At 42.3% G+C, this 18,876-nt stretch overlaps 1 protein-coding gene across 6 annotated transcripts in view; it reads left to right on the top strand.

Annotated features, from left to right (window-relative positions):
* The window catches only part of dclk1a (doublecortin-like kinase 1a), a 49,801-nt gene that overhangs the window by 19,510 nt on the left and 11,415 nt on the right, over nt 1–18,876 (top strand). For 4 of the 6 annotated variants that reach the window (XM_056406900.1, XM_056406893.1, XM_056406884.1 and 1 more), the window contains 2 exons: nt 3,708–3,815; nt 12,436–12,530. In XM_056406900.1, coding sequence (XP_056262875.1) covers nt 3,708–3,815; nt 12,436–12,530 — 203 coding nt within the window. Of the gene's footprint in view, nt 1–3,707; nt 3,816–10,734; nt 10,860–12,435; nt 12,531–12,625; nt 16,962–18,876 lie in introns of those variants that run through there. The other 2 variants (XM_056406921.1, XM_056406914.1) reach the window with 2 other exon arrangements.

Genomic DNA, 18,876 nt, shown 5'->3' with positions numbered 1-18,876 from the left:
TGGGGTTGAGCAATTCATCATCTAGTGCGATCACACTGTGAGGAAATAGTTAGATTTTTGTGATACAATATTCTGTCGCTTCAATAAAATTAAAATAAAATAGGGATTATTTGTTTTAAGAATGTGGTTTTACATTACCGTGTCGTATGTTTTTTTGTATTATAATAGTAAATGTAATGAATAGGAAATGCATATGAAAATTCACACTATTTTACCCACATTACTTCTATGTTCTAATCCACTTCTTTTTTGTCCGCCTTCTGTTTATTCACCACCTGCACTTAAGCCATCGTCTAACCTCACGCTTCCTCTTCCTCTCCTCTGTCTCCCTCCCCACCGAGGGCTGCTGTCCTCACTTCACCCCCTCACACACACACACACACCAGTCTGCATCGCTGTCTGCATGCTCCTGTCATTTAGTGCTCATCAGTATTCTCACCCTCTCATCTCGCATCCACTCTCTAGCATGAGTTAGTGGGCTTTTGGCTTTTTGTTCAATTCATTTATTTCCCCATTCATCCATTAAATAATACTCATCCCTACCTTGGTCACCGTCCTTCACCTCCTCCCCCCCTTTTTGTCTCTCTTTCTCTTTTTTCCTCCCTCTCTTCCCTGCTACTCTTCTTTCCATATAATATAATGGTTAGAAAAAAAAGACCACAAGACAAACTCCTACATACAACCTCGGGCATTTAAACACCGTGTTTACAGGCTCGGCGTTTTCATTATTTACTGATGATTGGTTGAAAACCTCAAACAGTACAGCAACCACCTGCTGTGTGTGTGTTTGTCTGCTCTGGAGTATATATAGGGAACATGTTCTTGATCCATTTAAAGTATCAGTCGGCAGAATAAATCAAGGCTGCATGGGCTCCATCAATTGTGGCTGGCATTCTTTTTATCTGGATTAACAAGAGACACCCTGTTTATCTTTCAAAAATATTAGTATTTACTCCGAATTCGGCGTCAGGCTCTAACATCATACTTAAACTTCCACCAAAATAATTTTCAAGGTTCAAATTAGGCCGTGCAGTTTCTAAAACATCCTTTGTTGAAATTAGTAACACTATTAGGGAGTTGACTGTTTTCAAGATGTGTGGATTAATCATCCAGACACAGGCTCAGACATCTTTCAGTGGATGATTTAGATTTAAATCTTGATGGAAAAAAGATATGTCTGGAGTTGCTAGTGAATTTAATATAGATGGAGACATTAGATATGATCCTGATCTTTTTCTTTCATTATTACATTTTTGTATTGCTTTATTCTATTATTACAAAAACAACATAAATCCTTGAATTTGATACTGTGGACAAACTAAATTTAATAAAAAATGTCATTTTGAAATTAACTCGGTATAAAATCTGTATATCAGTATCTGAATAAGCCAAATGCTGGTGAGACACATTTTGGCCATAGTCATCTTCCTTTAATAAAGACCCCTTAGTTTTGTCTTTAATACACTCATGACATTGTACAGACTGACATCACTTCCTCAATTCACTAGAGGTTAGATAGTATAGTTAGCCCTGTCTCCACTGTCTCACTGATAAAGATAAAGAAAGGTCTCACTCCACACATTAGCATTCTAGTATCAGAGAGAATAATACTCTGCTGTGATTATATTTCTTCAAACCAATCCGACTCTTCTAAGGCGGCGCTAAGCCCGGGATGCAATGGTACCCGCATGCTTTTTGAATGAAGAAGATCGCACCGTGAGATAACCATCCAATAACAAACGTATTCCCACATCCGACATCCGATGAGCCAGACTATACTAGGTTATCTTCATCGTCAACGGTAACGTTGGTTGTTTGATCTCCTGCTGTGTCAAAGTGTCTTTAGTTGAACAAGACACTGTTACCCAAGTTGCACCCCTGCTCCTAAAGTATGGGAACGTGGGAGTAACATTGTTATTGGTTTAAAACAATATAAATATACACTACCGTTCAAAAGTTTGGGGTCACTTAGAAATGTCTTTATTTTTCAAAGAAAAGCACTGTTTTTTCAATGAAGATAACATTAATCAAAAATACACACTATACATTGTTAATGTGGTAAATGACTATTCTAGGTGGAAACGTCTGGTTTCTAATGAAATATCCCCATAGGTGTATAGAGGCCCATTTCCATCAACTATCACTCCAGTGTTCTAATGGTACATTGTGTTTGCTAATCGCCTTAGAAGACTAATATCTGATTCGAAAACCCTTGTGCAATTATGTTAGCACAGCTGAAAACAGTTATGCTGGTGATATAAACTATACAACTGGCCTTCCTTTGAGGTTGAAGTTTGAAGAACAAAATTAATACTTCAAATATTAATCATTATTTCTAACCTTGTCAATGTCTTGACTATATTTTTTATTCAATTTTCAATTCATTTGATAAATAAAAGTGAGTTTTCATGGAAGACACAAAATTGTCTGGATGACCCCAAACTTTTGAGCGGTAGTGTACATTTTTCTCTCTCCACAATATCAGAATGATAGTGTGTGAAGCAAGACGGGTCAACTTATAATGAATTGATAAAGGATAACACTGGTGGCGAACATTTAGTTAAATGCAGGGGTCACATTTCATGTTTGTATACATGACTGTCCCCAAAAGCCAATGCTTATCCTCAAATGTATTTACATTTATTTTATTTTGTTCCCACATTGTACGATTAGATCTTTCTCCACATGATGAGTTAGAAGAAATGCAGACATGTGCATGTGCACGTGCGCACACACACACAAACTGTCCCATAAGACAAAGAGCAAATTCTGACACCTTCTCTTGCTCCGGGTGACGGAGAGCAAGAGGCAGAGCCCACGAGGACCGAGGCAGAGAGAAAAAGTCGGATGCGACAAACGCAGCCGACAGCGAGACATTCAGAGTCAGAGCTGCAGACAACTTCGCCTCCTCTCAGCATCACTATATAATTATCGCCTCTGCCTCAGCTTTGGCACACTGTCATCATGTTAACACTCCACATTGTACATTAATCACAAGGCCATAATGACTTCCACACACACACACACACACACACACACACACACACACACACACACACACTCAGCAGTATCATTTCCCCTTCCCGCTGGTCTAAAATGGGAATAAGCTATAATGGGGCTGGGTTAATGAACAGGAAAGGAGCAAAGTTTTGGGGATAAAGGACGCAAGGAGTGTGTTTGTGTGTGTGTGTGTGTGTGTGTGTGTGTCCATAGCTCATTGATCAGGATGTGTGTGTCTGTAAAATATCAGACCTCCGTGAGCCAGAGCTGTCACTTCCGAAACGCCACAATAATTGCGTTTGGAAAGCGAGCCGAGGGGAAGGTCAGAACTCATTTTTGCCTGGGGACCTGAAGGCAAAACCAATTACAGCTGTGTTGGTACATTAGTGCTTTGTGTTTTCTTTGTATGACAAAAGGTCAAGATCAATGCATGAATATTAAAACCATCGCCGGTTAGAAAATCTCTAAAATGTGAATTTTCATTCCGACGGAAAAGGACATACATGTGTGTCAATTGTCAGTGTGTGAAAGCTTTCTCCCTTCAGTGTGTGTGTGAATGTCAAAGTCTCCCACAGACTCACACGCCTTCAGGCCATCAGTATGCAAAACACACCAGTGTTCACTTCATTCATCCTCGCTACCCTGTTCAGATTTAGTATTTAACACGAAAGACCCTGAACGTCTCTCTCCTCTTCGTGGTTTTTTAGAGTGTCGTATGATGAAGGCGGTGACCTACGGGAAGATGTCTGCCTCTCTGAGCCGAGGCTCCCCCAGGACTGTCCTCCAATCACAACGCAGCAAATCCCCTGCATCCAGTAAGTTACTTTCTTCATCTCGTCTCCTCTTCCTCTCAAGGAACCCATTTGCTAATGGAATTTGGCACGGTGTCGTTGTCCTTCAAGTGCCCTCGCGTGTGTGTGTGTGTGTGTGTGAGTGCACGAGGAGGAGTGGGTGCAGCATCTCCGACCTGATGGACACAGTCGGGAGTTGTTTCTATACTTCCTCATGTGATTGCTTAGTATTTTCTAGCTCATTACTTAGAATCAACGACGCAGCAAATGAAAACAGTATGAGTAAACACTTCTACGATGTCAGAGCTCTGCGGAGTGTCTGGCTGTGTTTACTGTCGTGTGCGTGTGCGCCTGTGTGTGTGTGTGTGTGTGTGTGAGCTGTGTCTTCTGAATATGAATTCAAATGAGAATGATGTCACAGGGGAGTGGAGAAGGCAAACACGGATGAGAGAGGTAAAAGAAGAGGGGGAGTGAAGATGAGAAAGGAGGTAGGGGGAAAGGGGTCGGTGACTCAATCCTGCAGCTCCACACGAGCCGATCTTCACCTGCCATACGAATGAAATGTAACACACTGGGGGGAGCACCGATACCTGCTCCCTGCCACGTTGTTCAGGCCGGATAATGATGCTTTTATGAAGGTCTCAAAAAAAGCAACAACAAAGCTCCTCTGTAGATGTGTGTGTGTGTGTGTGTGTGTGTCTGTCTGTCTGTGTTTGTGTGTCTCTGTCGGTGTGTGTGTGTGTGTGTTTGTGTGACTTGGTGATTTCCCTGATTGCACAGCTTGAGTTGTGGCTGTGTGTAAAACGCCTATTTATGCAAAGCACACTTGACTTTTCGTCCGTCCTGCTATTATTTCGGGGATTTTAGTGCACAGAGACCTTTTGGGTTGGAGATGATTCGATCGGTCACGCATCGTCCAGAAACTCCCGAAGAGGAGGCCACTCCACCTGGTGTGACACACACACACACACACACACACAGACACACACCATGTGGCATCAAAGAATAGAAACCAAACAGTTGTGTCTATATATTTTTTGTGGAGCTGTGGGGGGGAAAGGATGTAAAATTAGGGTAGGAGAGAAACAGCTGGTGTGAACAGAGAAAGTGCCGCATCAGGATGGCGTGAACACTTTGGGGAAAAGATTATGAGAGTGCGTCACACACGCTATCTGATCTTCTGGGCTGAAACAAGTTTGGAATGAAGATCTATAGGCCTACTGATGTGTGTGAGTGTGAGAGAGAGAGAGAGAGAGAGAGAGAGAGAGAGAGAGAGAGAAAAAAAAAGACTGACTCGTCTTGGTTGCCATGGAAACATAGCACAGTAGGAGCATGCAGCTACAGACACAATAGTCTGTGACCGCCATATATGGCAGCGACTTCCTGCGAAATGGCCGGCGGTGGAGCCGACTGACGCTCCGTCCGAGCCGGTCACACCGTCCCAACGCTTCTGGGAAATGTTTCCCTTCTGGCGACTCGCTTCCCGCCACTTAGCATCACCCGCTGTTCCCCAGATAGCCGTCGACTGCCGTGCACTGCGCTGTGTTCGGCGTCACTCTGCCGCGTGCGGAGGTCAGAGTGACGCCGCCACGGCAGGAAATGAGACGTAATTGATTGATCTGCTGTTTTGAGCGTGATCGACCCTCTGCCTGTTGTTTTACTCCAGTTCATATCATCTTAGGAGTTGTTGTTGTTGTTGTTTTCTACTTTAAAAACACACCACGCCTTCTGTCCTTGAGGACAATTTGTCCTAGAATTATGCTGATAGTCAACAACAGCTGATACTGTGGGCTTTATGGCTCCTCGAGGTGCCCTGTCTGCTATTCAATATGTCCACTAGAGTCCATGTCTCAACACTGGAAATATGAGGAATAAATTACATGTTCATACGGATGACAGAAACACACATTTAATATATTCACTGTGTCACGGTTGTATTTCGGTTCGGTGTCTAACTTTACATTTCGACTTTTATTATCGCGTAGAAGTGAATTGTCTTCGCTGTTTTCTGAATAGTATTAAATCAATCAAACAGTTGCTGAAATAATGAATCAATTAGATGATTTATAGAAATTGATTAAAAAGGTATCAAGCCAACGTGCTGAACATTGATGGTTTTCTCTTCTCAAGAGTGAATATTTGCTACTTCTCCTTTGTAAATTGAATATATTTTAGTTTGATGACATTTGGGATGTCATCGTGTCGTCTTGTGCTCTGGGAAATCTTGATCGGCATTTTCTTGACGAGTGACTTCACATCATTTAAAATTGATCAAAAGATTAATAAATGGTTTAATCAGTAATAAAACAGATTTTGTTGATGTCCTCCAGCTAAAAATCTCGATGACAAAGGATGAAGTCACCGAGGGGAAATGACAACTCCAGTCGATGAACACAATGGCAACTCTTGAGGTTGTCTCGTGCACACCAACAACAAGTTCATCTTCTGCAGACAAGATGGATATTAACTCTAATTGATGACACTCAAATCTAATCTCCAGCTAAAACAATTCAGTCTGGTTTTCATCGCTGTGTTAATTGTATTCAATATAATAATGATGATGATAATGTAGGACTTAAAGCCCATTGACTCTCCAGATAATGCTCTGAAAGATGATTCATTATTCCAATTGTGACCACCGCTTCTGTCAGTTATCTTCAGCTACACTCAAAATCTTTTCATCTGAGATCTTGGCAGCGAATTATTGGCATTCTTTTTTTATTGATTTTGATAGGATTTTTTGTATTTCTCCTCCACTCTCGGACTGAGCACAATAAAAAAAAAAGCATTTGTTTTAAACGTTGCTGCAGGTGTTCATTTTTTATTTATTTATTTAGCCTTGAAGCCCCACATGCAATTTCCATTCAGCTAACGTTAATAACGTTTTTTTTAATCATATCTAATAATCTGGGCCAAAGGGGGCACTCGGAGAAGATGTGAAGCGCGAGAGAGAGAGAGAGTTTAAGAGCATGTACCACAATACATATGCAGACAAACACCACCTGGTTTCCTTCTGTGTGTCGCGCTGCTGCTCACTGTGTGTGTGTGTGTGTGTGTGTGTTTGTGTGTGTGAAGTTTGAACCTTGACACCACTGAGGAGTAGAAGAGTGTGTGAGGGACTTGTGAGACCGACTGAGAGACGGCCGCGTACTCATGGAACACACAAAGAAGATGCACCGAGGATCTTATACTGTAAAATCAGATGATGTACACAAGTTACATATATTAAATACAACAATAATGATTGCATAAGTATTCATATACCTAACACCATTATCACTGGTGCAGCCAATTGGTGACAGAAGTCCAGTGTGGTGGGGATAGGCATTGTAGTCAGGCCCGTATCAGTTTATAGCTACAGTATCAGCTTCATAATTGATCAATAGCTTTTGACAGGGACATACATTACAAGTTTCTTCACCTTTTTCAAAAGCGATAAGATGTTTGGGTTGTGTTTAACAACAAATTTGAACCTAAAAAGTAATTAAAAAATTACAATTTACATAATGAAAGGTTATTTTTCATGAACTCAGCAGTAGTTATGGGTCATGTGTGAGTATCCACCCCCTGCCCAGCAAAACATGTAAGTGTGTTACATATTTCCAAAAATTAGAGGATAATGTGTAAAATAAAACATATCTATCGTGGATAAAACTCAAAAACGGTCAAACGACTCCTTTTAAAAATAACTTTTTAGTCTGTGTGTTTATATTTAGTATTGCATGATTGGACTTTAAACACAAGCCTTTAGAGAAATGTTATAATGCAGTAATAACAAACTACAGGCTTCTTTTCGAGGAAAAAAACTACTACACTTTAAAGGATGTTTTTCCAATAAACAAACAAATTCCCAGAAACCCACTTCAGTAGAACTTACATAACCAAACCAAAGGATTCTTATGGGGGGTTTCTTTATATCATTCCCTGATTTATTTGATAACTAAAACATTTCAGAAATAGTAGTTTTTTTATGGCTTTTGACAGCATTTTCTTATTTATGGAGATATCCAAAAACCCTCGTTAGAAAACCTCTGACTCTTATCGGAGACAACCATGTTGAACATGACTTTATCGAATGTTCAGATTAATGTTCTGGAAAAATGCACATTGTCACATACTCATGAAGATGCATATTTAAACATAGAATTTGAGAAAACCTAAAAAAAAATGTTGTCATTGCATATACTGTAGGTCTCCATCTAATGCTGTATGCACCAATCAATTAATAATTATAATATTAAAAAGAGCAATGTGTATGAAAAAGTGACAAAAAAATGCATCAAACCATTTTTCAACTGCAACTGATTAAATAAAATTACAAATTAAAAATGTCCGCTAAATACAATTTTAGTCAGGTAGCAATTTCAAGGTATCAAATAAATCTCTCATCCACATGTGGAGGGGTCTGATGTTGCTGCATGTTTTCTCAGGTCTGTGTGTGTGCGTGGGCAGGTTGCTGCGTGTCAGCCTGACATTGTCATCACTCGAGCTTCGTTCTGCGATGATCTCACAACCCCGGCTGAGTGCCGATGCAGACCCGAAAAATAATGTGAGAAAACAATTTGCACTCGTACATACTTTCTCGCAATCTGTCTCTGGCACTCCCCCGAAGCTTCCGTGTCAGATCAAGTGAACAGAGAAGTGCGGATGGTGTCACTGCTGCTACTCCAGGGTCTCACCTTCCCCTTTCTGTCATGAGCCGCTGAGACTATGACGGGTGAGGCTCGGTGGGGAAGTGTGGAGGTCGGCCGAACCCAAACATAGATCCAGAGGATCTCCAGAGGGTCTCCAGATGTGACACTCTGAACCCCAATCATGATGTCTGCAGCCTTCACCCCAATTCATAAATGATACTGATGTACTTTCTGAAGGCAGATGAGCATAACAAATAAACAGATTCCAAGAGAGACACATTATTGTATTAACATGTGCACTAAAGGCCAGATAATGACTTTCGGCTTTGTGTTAATGAAACATTGTATTAAAAAAAACAATCTCTGAACTTTTAGCCGTTATAGATGTGCAATATGTGACTGTGTTTGGCATATCTCGTAGAAAGAATTGTGTCAAGAGGCTAACGCACTGATTTTATGCCACATTTCTCAGAGTATCTCTGGACAGCACTTATCGAGCGTGCCCAAACGTTGATTCCCTTCGCATTGAAAATGTGGAAGGTAATGTTTTGATCGCCGTGTATTTGTATTCTTGTTGTTCTTAGTTTGTACTCTAGGTTGAAATGCACTTATTGTAAGTCGCTTTGGATAAAAGCGTCTGCTAAATGACATGTAATGTAATGTAATGTATGCGTGCGTGCGTGCGTGTTATTCGCATAAGTCAAAAAGTATTAAACCGAATCGCATGCAATTTGGTGGGATAATTGGTTATTATCCGGGGACCATTTGATTCAATTTTGGGATTGATCGGGTCAAAGGTCAAGGTCAAGGTCATGAAAAGGTCAACATCTTCTTTTTACCATATTTGTATCCAATTGGCATGCAACTAATGGCAAAATGTTCATAATTCGATGCCCAATCTTGTGATATGCGAAGGTATGCGCTCTACCGAGTGCCCGTTCTAGTTTATGATGTGTTTGTCGGTATGTTACATTTTTACTACAGTCTGTGTGAGGTGTGATTCTTAAAATAATTGTGTGATAGCACATGTGATAAGCAGCACATATGATGATGAATATTTAATTAGCGTTAGTGTAGAATACCAGCTCACTTCTTTTCCATACAAAATAATGAAACTTTGGTCACCGGTGGCCTCATTGTGGAAAACACTTTGAGGCCTTTTCTCTTCTTTTGTGAAATTCATTTCACAATACATCTCGCCTATTTATCCTCCGGCACGCCGCTCCGCTGGAGGGCTGACACGAGTTCTGTTTCCATATTCATATCTCGCACAGCTTCCTTGTGAAGTTTTTATGCAGCTACACATGGCAGGTGGTAAAGAAGCCAACATGGCTGCATTGCATTCTCGTCAAACTGGTTTAATGTTGACTGTTGATCTAGAGAAATCTATTTGAAAAAGCGTTAATGACATTGGGGATAATCATATGATCGACGGCTCCTTCCAACTCTTGATTGATCTTTTCCAAAGCATGTAGGCCGACCGCTGATGTTTCATCTGCGGTCGGCCTTTTTAAAGACTCCATGACGCTCTTCCCGTCCACCGTCCCGGTCTTCTTGAACGACTCTAGAAACGGTTCTGGAGCACTTTCTCTCCTCCTGCACCAAACGCTTTGTCACCGACACAAACCTCAACGCAATTCTGGTCTCATGGTGGTAAAACATTCAAAATATCCAAATCAAAGCTCTCTCTTCCTCTTACGCTTCCTCTCCCTCTCTCTCTCCCATTCTCTCCCTATCTCCCACTCTCTCTCCATCCCTCACTCCCATTTCCTCTCTCCAACCCTCCCTCCTTTCCATTATCTCCCTTTATCTTCTTCCCTCTCTCCCATTTTCTCTCTCCATCCCTCCCTCTCTCACATTCCCTCTCTCTCTCCCTCCCTCTCTTCCATTCTCTCGCACTATCTTTCTCCATCCCTGCCTCCCATTCTCTCTCTCCATCCCTCTCTCCTTCCCATTATCTCCCTCTATCTCCTTCCCTCTCCCCCCTCTCTCCCATTCTCTCTCTCCGTCTCTCCCGCATTATCTCCCGTTCTCCCTCTCTCCCATTCTCTCACTCCCTCTCTCCCGCATTCTCTCTCGTTCTCCCTCTCTCTCTTTCCCTCTCTCACATTATCTCTTTCCATATCTCCCCCCCTCCCATTATCTCCCTACCTCCTTTTCTCTCTCCCCATCGGTCCCTCCCATTCTCTCTCTCTCTCTCTCTCCCCCTCTCTCTCTCTCTGTCCCCGGTGCGCGTCAGAGCGTGCGCAGGCAGTCTCTCCTCCCCCCCGTGTAGTGCTCAGCTCTGCTCCGTCTTTCCCATTCACCAGTTTACTATCACACTCGGACGAAGCGCGCGCAGAGGTGCTGCTCTTCATCTTCTTCTTCGTCGTCTTCTTGTCTTAAACCTCCCGTTGGATTATCACTGTGTTTTTCATCATGCTGGAAGCGGAAGGTAGGAACCAAACACACCGTATTTGCATCGTTTTTTTCTCCCTTTTCTTCCGTAAACGGCGTCCCGGCAGCGTGAACTTGATGCGTTCCTGCTCGGATCATATGTAGATATTTCGCTTTGGAGATGATGTGTTCTCCACGGATGTGACTTTGAATGCCTTTGACGTTGTAGTAGCCTCGTAGTTCATAATGCCACGAGTCTTTATTCGTTTCGCTCGCCGTTGTGTAACCGGAGGAATGCCCGTCTGTCCGTGTGCGTAACGCGGTTGCTGAATTTCATCAATCAAGAAATCCAGGAATTGTTTAAAAGAATAGCAGTTTCATAATTTTTTTCTTTTTCATGGCCCCGTTTAGAAATTATACGAATAGCCTCGGAATGCAGAGGCAGCCGGTACTACTGATCTGCTTTGGCCTTTATCTCCTTTATCTTGAATAATTCAGAAAGTTCTTTGATCTCAGCATGGGAATAAACATTATGAAGGTCGGACAGCTCATCCCTCACAGCTTCCACTTGTCTGCCGCATCACGTCTCTGAACATTGAAGTCAAATTAAATAGTGTTTATATGTTGGCTCGAACATGATAATTAATGAGAATCTCCCAAATAATATAAAAACAGTGAATACGTTAATGTTTTCTTTGTAAACTCTGCAGTGGATTTTTAATTTGAGTGAGATGTATTTGATCGTAATCCTATGGAGGAGTTGCATTATTTTGCCACACCTTTGTTACTTTGATATTCACCACCCTAGAAGTCGCATGATGGATTTACAAGTTGAAGTTTAATCATTCAGACAATTAAAAGTTATTGATGGGACAAGTAAATAACATAAACCTCCCCTCTGGTGTGGCTTATATACATTTTCGTATTCTCCAATAACTGCAGTTATAGGAAAATCTTTAGCATATAGTGTTTTTGCCAAGAGACAATAAACCAGATTTTCAGTAAGACCACAAACTGGCTCATGCCCTGCATGTGTTCAAGTTAATGATGCTGTGAGGCTTTTTTTGGAAATCTGTGTTGTGCATGACCACACACAGGAACCGGGGTGCAGATCTGATTCATCTAATGTGTGTGTCTAATGAGGTGATGCCGCTGGGTTGTTGTGTTGTGCTGCAGCTGGAAAAGTTAGACTAAACTGGGGTCAGAAGAGCAAAGAATAAAGGATCTGGTTGAACATGAGGGCAGCCTGGTGTTGTGTGTTGACTTCCAGGAAATCACTTGAAGCCATGCGGGACATGCTGCAATTAGGAGCGCATATGTTTAAAGGTTCAGGTTGAAGCGGCTTGTTTTAGGGACATTTAGAGTAACAGGAATTGTATGGGCTGAGGTAGAAAAGAAAGAGCAGTGTGGACTTCAGTGCTCTTTTCTCTCTTGCTCCCCCTCTTCCTCCTCCACCTCATTCATGTGAATGGAGAGATGCTGAGGGCGGAAGTGTGGGCTGCTGCTTGACACTCAGAAATGAAACTGCACTCGACTACATGCATTCGCAATACACAAGGATCACCTCTTTCAATGGTTCTCACCCATCTCACCCACAATGCTCCATCTCTCTCTCTCTCATTTTCTCCTTCCAGTGAACGGGACGCCGGCCAGTCCGCTGTCAACTCCTCATTCGGGAAAATCTCCCAGCCCCTCCCCGACCAGCCCAGGCAGCCTCAGCCGAAGCCAGGTGAGACGAGAATACGCACAGATACACACAAACAAACAGTCAACCGTAACATTTAGTGACATAAAATCTATAACACATTCCCTCTATGTTCTCAGGAAAAAGGAAAATCCGCGACTGAGCATAGGCCGACTACATCTTAGAGTTGCTAGAGATACGAAGAAACCACAACATCCCAACATCTTTAGTGTCTCAGAAAGGGGATTGGGCTTTGACCTTTGACCTCTGGGATTCCAAGAATGGCAGAATCATGTTAGGATTCTCTAATGTTACATTTCTTCTCCAGTGTTAATCGATTTTCGAGGGCAATTCCTCATTTCATGCTGATTTCCTGTCACGTTCCCACATATGCTGACCTAAAGCTCTGTGCTCCTCGAGGGGAACTCTATCGGCCTTTGGTAGCTGAACTATGAAGGATGCTATCACTGACTTTTAGAGGTCAGTCAGTCAGTAAATTGCACGATATCTAAAAATAAGACGGGTGGTTGGCTTTGTCTGCGACAATCTTCACGTCGGTTTTTAATCTGACAAAAATTGATTTGCAACAGATCCCAAGCAGAGGAAAAAAAACAAAAAAACAATCAGTACCAACTGCTGATCGAGGATAATTTTTGTATCACGTCATGTCATTTTGTACAAAACCCTTTTGTGTAAAAGATTTAGAAACAACATTTTGTACTATTAATTCGGATTATCTCAGCCATCTTTTTATCAGGTATTCTGTCATTGACCTGGGTTTAAAAAAGAAAATCCTTGTCAAAACATCTACCGATCACAATGTGTTTGCTGTAGCTAACAGGGGAGGAAAGATGATGTGAGACGCAAACACACACTATGTACACACACTGTAAAGCTGGTCGTCCCTGCAGGGAGAACACGGCTGTGCAGAGAAGGGAGCATGCAACTCAAACGGAAAACAAAATTCAAGTCCACATTCCAATAGTTCATGTGCAGGGCGGTTGTGTGCGTGTGTGTGTGTGTGTTATGTGTGTGTGTGTTAATCTAGTTCTAGACAGTGACGATGGTGAGCTTTTAACATCAGCATCAAATCTTAATCAGTCCCTGTTTTCTCGCAGCAGCTCTTTAATTTTGCGGGTACCTCTAAGCCTGCTGATGATTAAGTTCCTTCTCCCTCATGCACAAACACTTGCGCGCTCGGTTCACCTCAGCCTCCCACATTCAGACACACACACAGCGCTGTATTTATTTAGCTATTATTGAGCGATGTATTGGTGCTGGGACAAACCTTTTTCTTTTTGGAAGTAAAAAAAGGCAACAATGTTGTTGGAGTGGATACCTTTTTAAATAGGACACAGAGTATTGAGTGGGATGTGAACTATTCCCGTAAATGAGTGTGTGTGTGTAGGCTAAAATCATCATAGCATAAAGAATTCATCTCCTGGGCTCAGTAGCTTCTGTCTCGTGCTACATTTGCCAGGAAGAATTCATGAATGGTGGCGAGTCCGGCCCAATCTGGTGATGAGGTTACATTGATGTGATATGAAGGTCGGCCAGGGACGGATCAGCGACACGTCAGATTTAGGTTGTAGCGACCGAGGAACAGAACAAGCTGCACCGAAACAACCACAGTCTTCCGTATAATAGAAATGGGTCACCACAGACTGAAAGGGAGAGAAATTGGACATATTAATGAACTCTCAGCTCTCTCCGTATACTTATCGCCTTAAGAGGACTCAGTTTCTGCTGCTTTGTTATTTCCTCTGTTATTTCCTTTATTTAATTCAGGGTTAGAGACGTGAAGGAGGGAAAACCAGATGTACTGAGAAAAAGGGAAAAGAATATTGCCCCGTCCTTTCCACATTGAACCACACTCCTACATGTCCTTTTACTTCTGTCCCCTTTACTCATCAGACATTAGCAATCACACATGATCTCTTGGAGTTTTAAAAGCATGTTTTTCTCAACGAGAGATTATTTGGGTCTCCGTACTCGCCGATTCTCTGAAATAAGCCCGCCATGGCTAGCCCGGAAGGAAGGGAGGAGAACTCGCAGCCCACTGTCTCTCCTCTCCACTCGGCAGCTTCACACTCTTCTTCAGCTATATGGTGTAATTCTCTCTCGCCATATCATACTTTTTTCTATCCGCCCTGTTAGCGATTCTTTCTCTGTTCCGTCTCTCGCTAATCATCTCTAATTCCTCTTTCACTCCATCTCTCACCCATTCTCATTCCCCCCCGCCCGCTGCACACACACACACACGGCTCTGCCAGCTTCTCATTTCCCCATATGAAAGGGTATTAACTTCACAGGGAGAAATTATATTCCGTCATTTCCTTTGTAGATTAATTATAAGCTTCTTGGGGGAAGTAGGTGCCACGTTTCTGACACTATATTTGCACAGCTCCTCTCCCTCTATGTCACCTCAGTGTGAACAGGTATCAATAATCACAAATTGTAACACCCGGTTCTGTTTCTCCTGTGTTCCGTGTCTCCTATGTCTCCTCTGTCTCCTCTGTCTTGATTGTTTAATTCCCTGCACCTGCCCTCAGCCACTCTTGTCTCGTTACTGTCTGATGTCGTACACCTGTGTTTCCCCCCCCCATATATTGTGTCAGTCTTTCCCTTGTCTGCTTTCGGATTGTCGTCTCTAGTTCTGTGTCCTTTCCCCCGTCATCCTGTCCGTGTTCCTGGTTCTGCCTGTTTGACCCTGCCTGTCCCGAACCTGGATTCTCTGCCTGCCCCGTTTGGACCTTGTTTTTTTAAAGAGTGCTTTTTTTGGTTATTTATATTGCGTCCAGTCTGTCACTCTGCGCCTGAGCATCACCCCGTCACAAGAACCTGACACAAATAGGAAATACACGTAACCAAATCCTTCTATTGTTTATTGTAATTATTCACCATAACACCCAATACGCATCACTTAATTTTAACCAAACCATGACACAGAAATGACCCTTTCCCTTTAAATAAAACTAGACATTTTTATATCTCCGTTCTTCAAAGAACATCTGGGGCTCAAATATGCAGATTTTTTGTTGTTGCAATGTCAGCCTTGGATGCATTGAAAGGACCATAAATCTTATTTCCTCAGCAGCCTCAGTGACCCAATACGAGTACAGCATTTAAATAGTTCACCTCGCTGGACCCTGCATTTAAACACTTACAGGCACTTTGCTGCCTGGTGCAGCCTCAGTCCAGTCCAACCTATTTCCTCGAGCAGAATACACAGACATGGCATTATTGCACTGTGCTTTTTCCATTCCCCGTGCACACACACACACACACACACACACACACACACGTGCACACAGCTTTGTGGCAATTGCACACAAAATCACTTGTACGCTCATGTATGCTTCAGAAAAAAACACTTTTACGCATTAAATCCCCATGTGTGCACAGCTCCATGCACATTTACACATGTTATGCATCTTAAATGTTTGGTGCACGCTATAGCCATCCATCTTCTCTGTCCCCTTTACGTTTCAGAGCCCCCTCAAGGCCTCTTGCCTCACTAAGAAAAGCCTACTTTCTCATTTTCACATTGCTTTTACACACATATTTATTTTATTTTAAACATACAGACACACACACAGATTGAAAGCAGGACAAACAGAAGGTCCGTGATACCAATACAACAGCTGCGATACGGTCAGGTGGCTGTTTGTGTGAGCGTGTCAGAGAAAGAAAGTGATAACTGACAACCGTAGTATGTCACCTACATCCTCCTCTCAGCGTTGAGTCACTCACTTCCATAATCCTTTGAATTGCATGCTCCATCTCTCATTACCGTCCATATTTTATGTTGGGTGATTCATAGTTAAATAACGTGTGAACGAGTGTGTGGCAGTGTGTTTGTGTGTGTGTGTGTGACAGAGAGCGAGCAGCCTGAAGGTGTGTTTTATGAAGTTGTTAATCATTGTCTCATCTCATACATATGAGTGTGTTGTTACTAAAGGTTGTGTTTGTTATTTGGTTGTATTATATTTCTCATTTCCTGTGGTGTTGATGTCATTTGAAGGCTTTGTCCAATTGTTGTTCCCACAGTATATATCTGCCAAAACAGACTGGCTGCTGCACATGACTGGAAGATTTAGCAATCGCTGCGATTTTATGGCTTAAAGATTGTTTGACTTTCATATTTTATGCTTCAAATTGTTCACAAATGATTACAATCTGGCTTTACATATCTTTAATTGGTAACATTGCTTTCGGCAGAAGGCTTCAGGATATTCTTTGCACTTCTATTTACATGCATGTAAGATGTAAATGTAAAAAGTGTCCGTGTGCTCTATCACACATTATATTTGATAACCTAGACCATCATTTTACAAATTGTGATTGTGTCATGTAAGGCTGCCAGCTCTTCTTGGCTCATTTGTTTCTGTTTGTTCTTTATTTGATCTTTCTTTAATGTATTAATTTCCATTTGCTGATGTGTTGTCATCATTAAATTCATTGTCATTTCATTTCCATATTGTGTTTTTTTCACGTGTGTTGATTAACAGTCTCATCGTGTTCATCGCACACACACAAACAAACAAACAGAGCTCATTTCCAGTGGATGTAGGATGATTACGATAATCACGATGGTCGGTTCTCCTTTGTTAAACTCGTGTCTGTATTCAGCGGAGCAGAACAAGAGATTACAACACAAGCTCCTTCCCAGTGGAGCATTCATCTCCCCCGTCTGTTTCTGGATGTTTCGTTCTGGCTCAGCCAGGCCAAGTCTCACATTTTTTTTGTATTCACCCGTGAAGCTTTCAATCACGTTCCTGTGATTCAGCAGGACTGCGATCCCTAAGGATTGCGATTAGAAAACGTCTAAAAAGACGGAATCCCACCAAACGCCGTCCATCTTTTCAGACGAGAGTCAAATTGATTATGTTTCTCGTCCGTCTAGACGCCGAAATCAGAGCCGAGAAATATTGTCTCCTGTAGGCTACCTCGTGTCGGTCGAGTGGAAACTTGGGACGAAACAAAGTCACCTATTTCTATCAAATCTTATTAGATGTGTTTTTTTCCCCCACTAAAGGAAACAACAATAAATCCTGCTTACGCTGGATATTGTGTGACAGTGACACGAAATGCTGCTGTAGAGGAGGTTTGGCTCTCTCGGCACAGAAGAGACCGACAGCTTTAGGACGTTGTAATCAAATTCAGAGTCATCGAGGATGAGGCTGGCGTTACTCTTTAGTCGTTTCTCTAAATGTGTGGTGCATTTTGAATTCGGAATTCTGCAGTTGACTGACTTTTCTATTATTTCAGATGTTTGTTTTTTTACATCCGAGATGATGCTCCTCCGTGTTTAAGGTCAATCACGGGCTTCCTGTTTATGCACATGCATGCGCTGGACAGTCGCTGAGTGTTGCCCATGCAGGTTTGAAGAGCAGTGGTTCCAGTCATGATGTAAAAGGTTTGTCAGTGTGTGTGTGTGTGTTTTTGTTAGTGTGAGAAAAAGTGAAGAGATGTCGAAACTAGGAATAGTGTGTGTTGTGTTGTGCAGGGAGCACTAGACGGTCTCACAACAACAAGACAGTTCCTGCCATATATAATGATCAATAACAAGCAGACCAGACTCCATACATCTTTTCTCACAGCCTCTTTATGTCTCTCTGCCTCACAGTCTCTTCTCTCTTCTTCCTCTGTCTGTCACTCCGTCTGTCTCGTAGTTTTTCACACAGGAAAGAGAGACACAATGTTCATAGAAGGGCAAACCTACCTCCCAGGCCACAGACAGGAAATGGCCATATATAGGCTTCTGTCTCTTCTCTGGAAGTCTCACAAGCTGCCTCTCCTCTCCTCTCCTCTCTCTCTCTTCTCTGTGAGCAGTTTCCATAGCAACGGTATTTTGTTTCCCTCGGTGGCAGGAAAAGAGAGAGATAGGAGTTCAAAATGAAAAAGTAAGTAGAGGACCAGGATAAGGACACGAGAGAGGTAAATACACGGGAGTCGGGATGAGAGAATAAAGGAGAGCAGGTGAAGGATGTTTTATCCATGAAGCACGGGAGGGTCATCCGCTTTATGAGTGTTAAGAGGGTTTCCTTGTTCCAGGATGAGCGGCCCAGCAAAAACAACATTACATAAACCAAATCTAGCCTGACTCACAGCTACCTTCACCTGGCTGGCGTTCAGTTCACAGCAATCGAGATGAGTAAACGAGCTGGCAGTTACTTGAGTTTAGAGATATAGGGAAGCTCAGCTTTTAAAGAAAGTAATAATGATGGGTGGCCTTCTCCTCTTCCTGCCATGACAGCCAACTCTCCAGGCTGTATCGCAGTCTGACTGGATGCCACAAGAGGTTATTTCTTGTTCTCAGCGAGCATTTTAACTGATTACATCTCGATTTTTTAAAAAGCAGATATCATGTGATCAGATTTGATTTGAC

Source organism: Pseudoliparis swirei, chromosome 3 (assembly GCF_029220125.1).
Source record: "Pseudoliparis swirei isolate HS2019 ecotype Mariana Trench chromosome 3, NWPU_hadal_v1, whole genome shotgun sequence".
Lineage (NCBI taxonomy): Eukaryota > Metazoa > Chordata > Actinopteri > Perciformes > Liparidae > Pseudoliparis > Pseudoliparis swirei.
The sequence above is the reverse complement of the archived record's forward strand: the minus strand, read 5'-3'. Positions and strand labels throughout refer to the sequence as shown.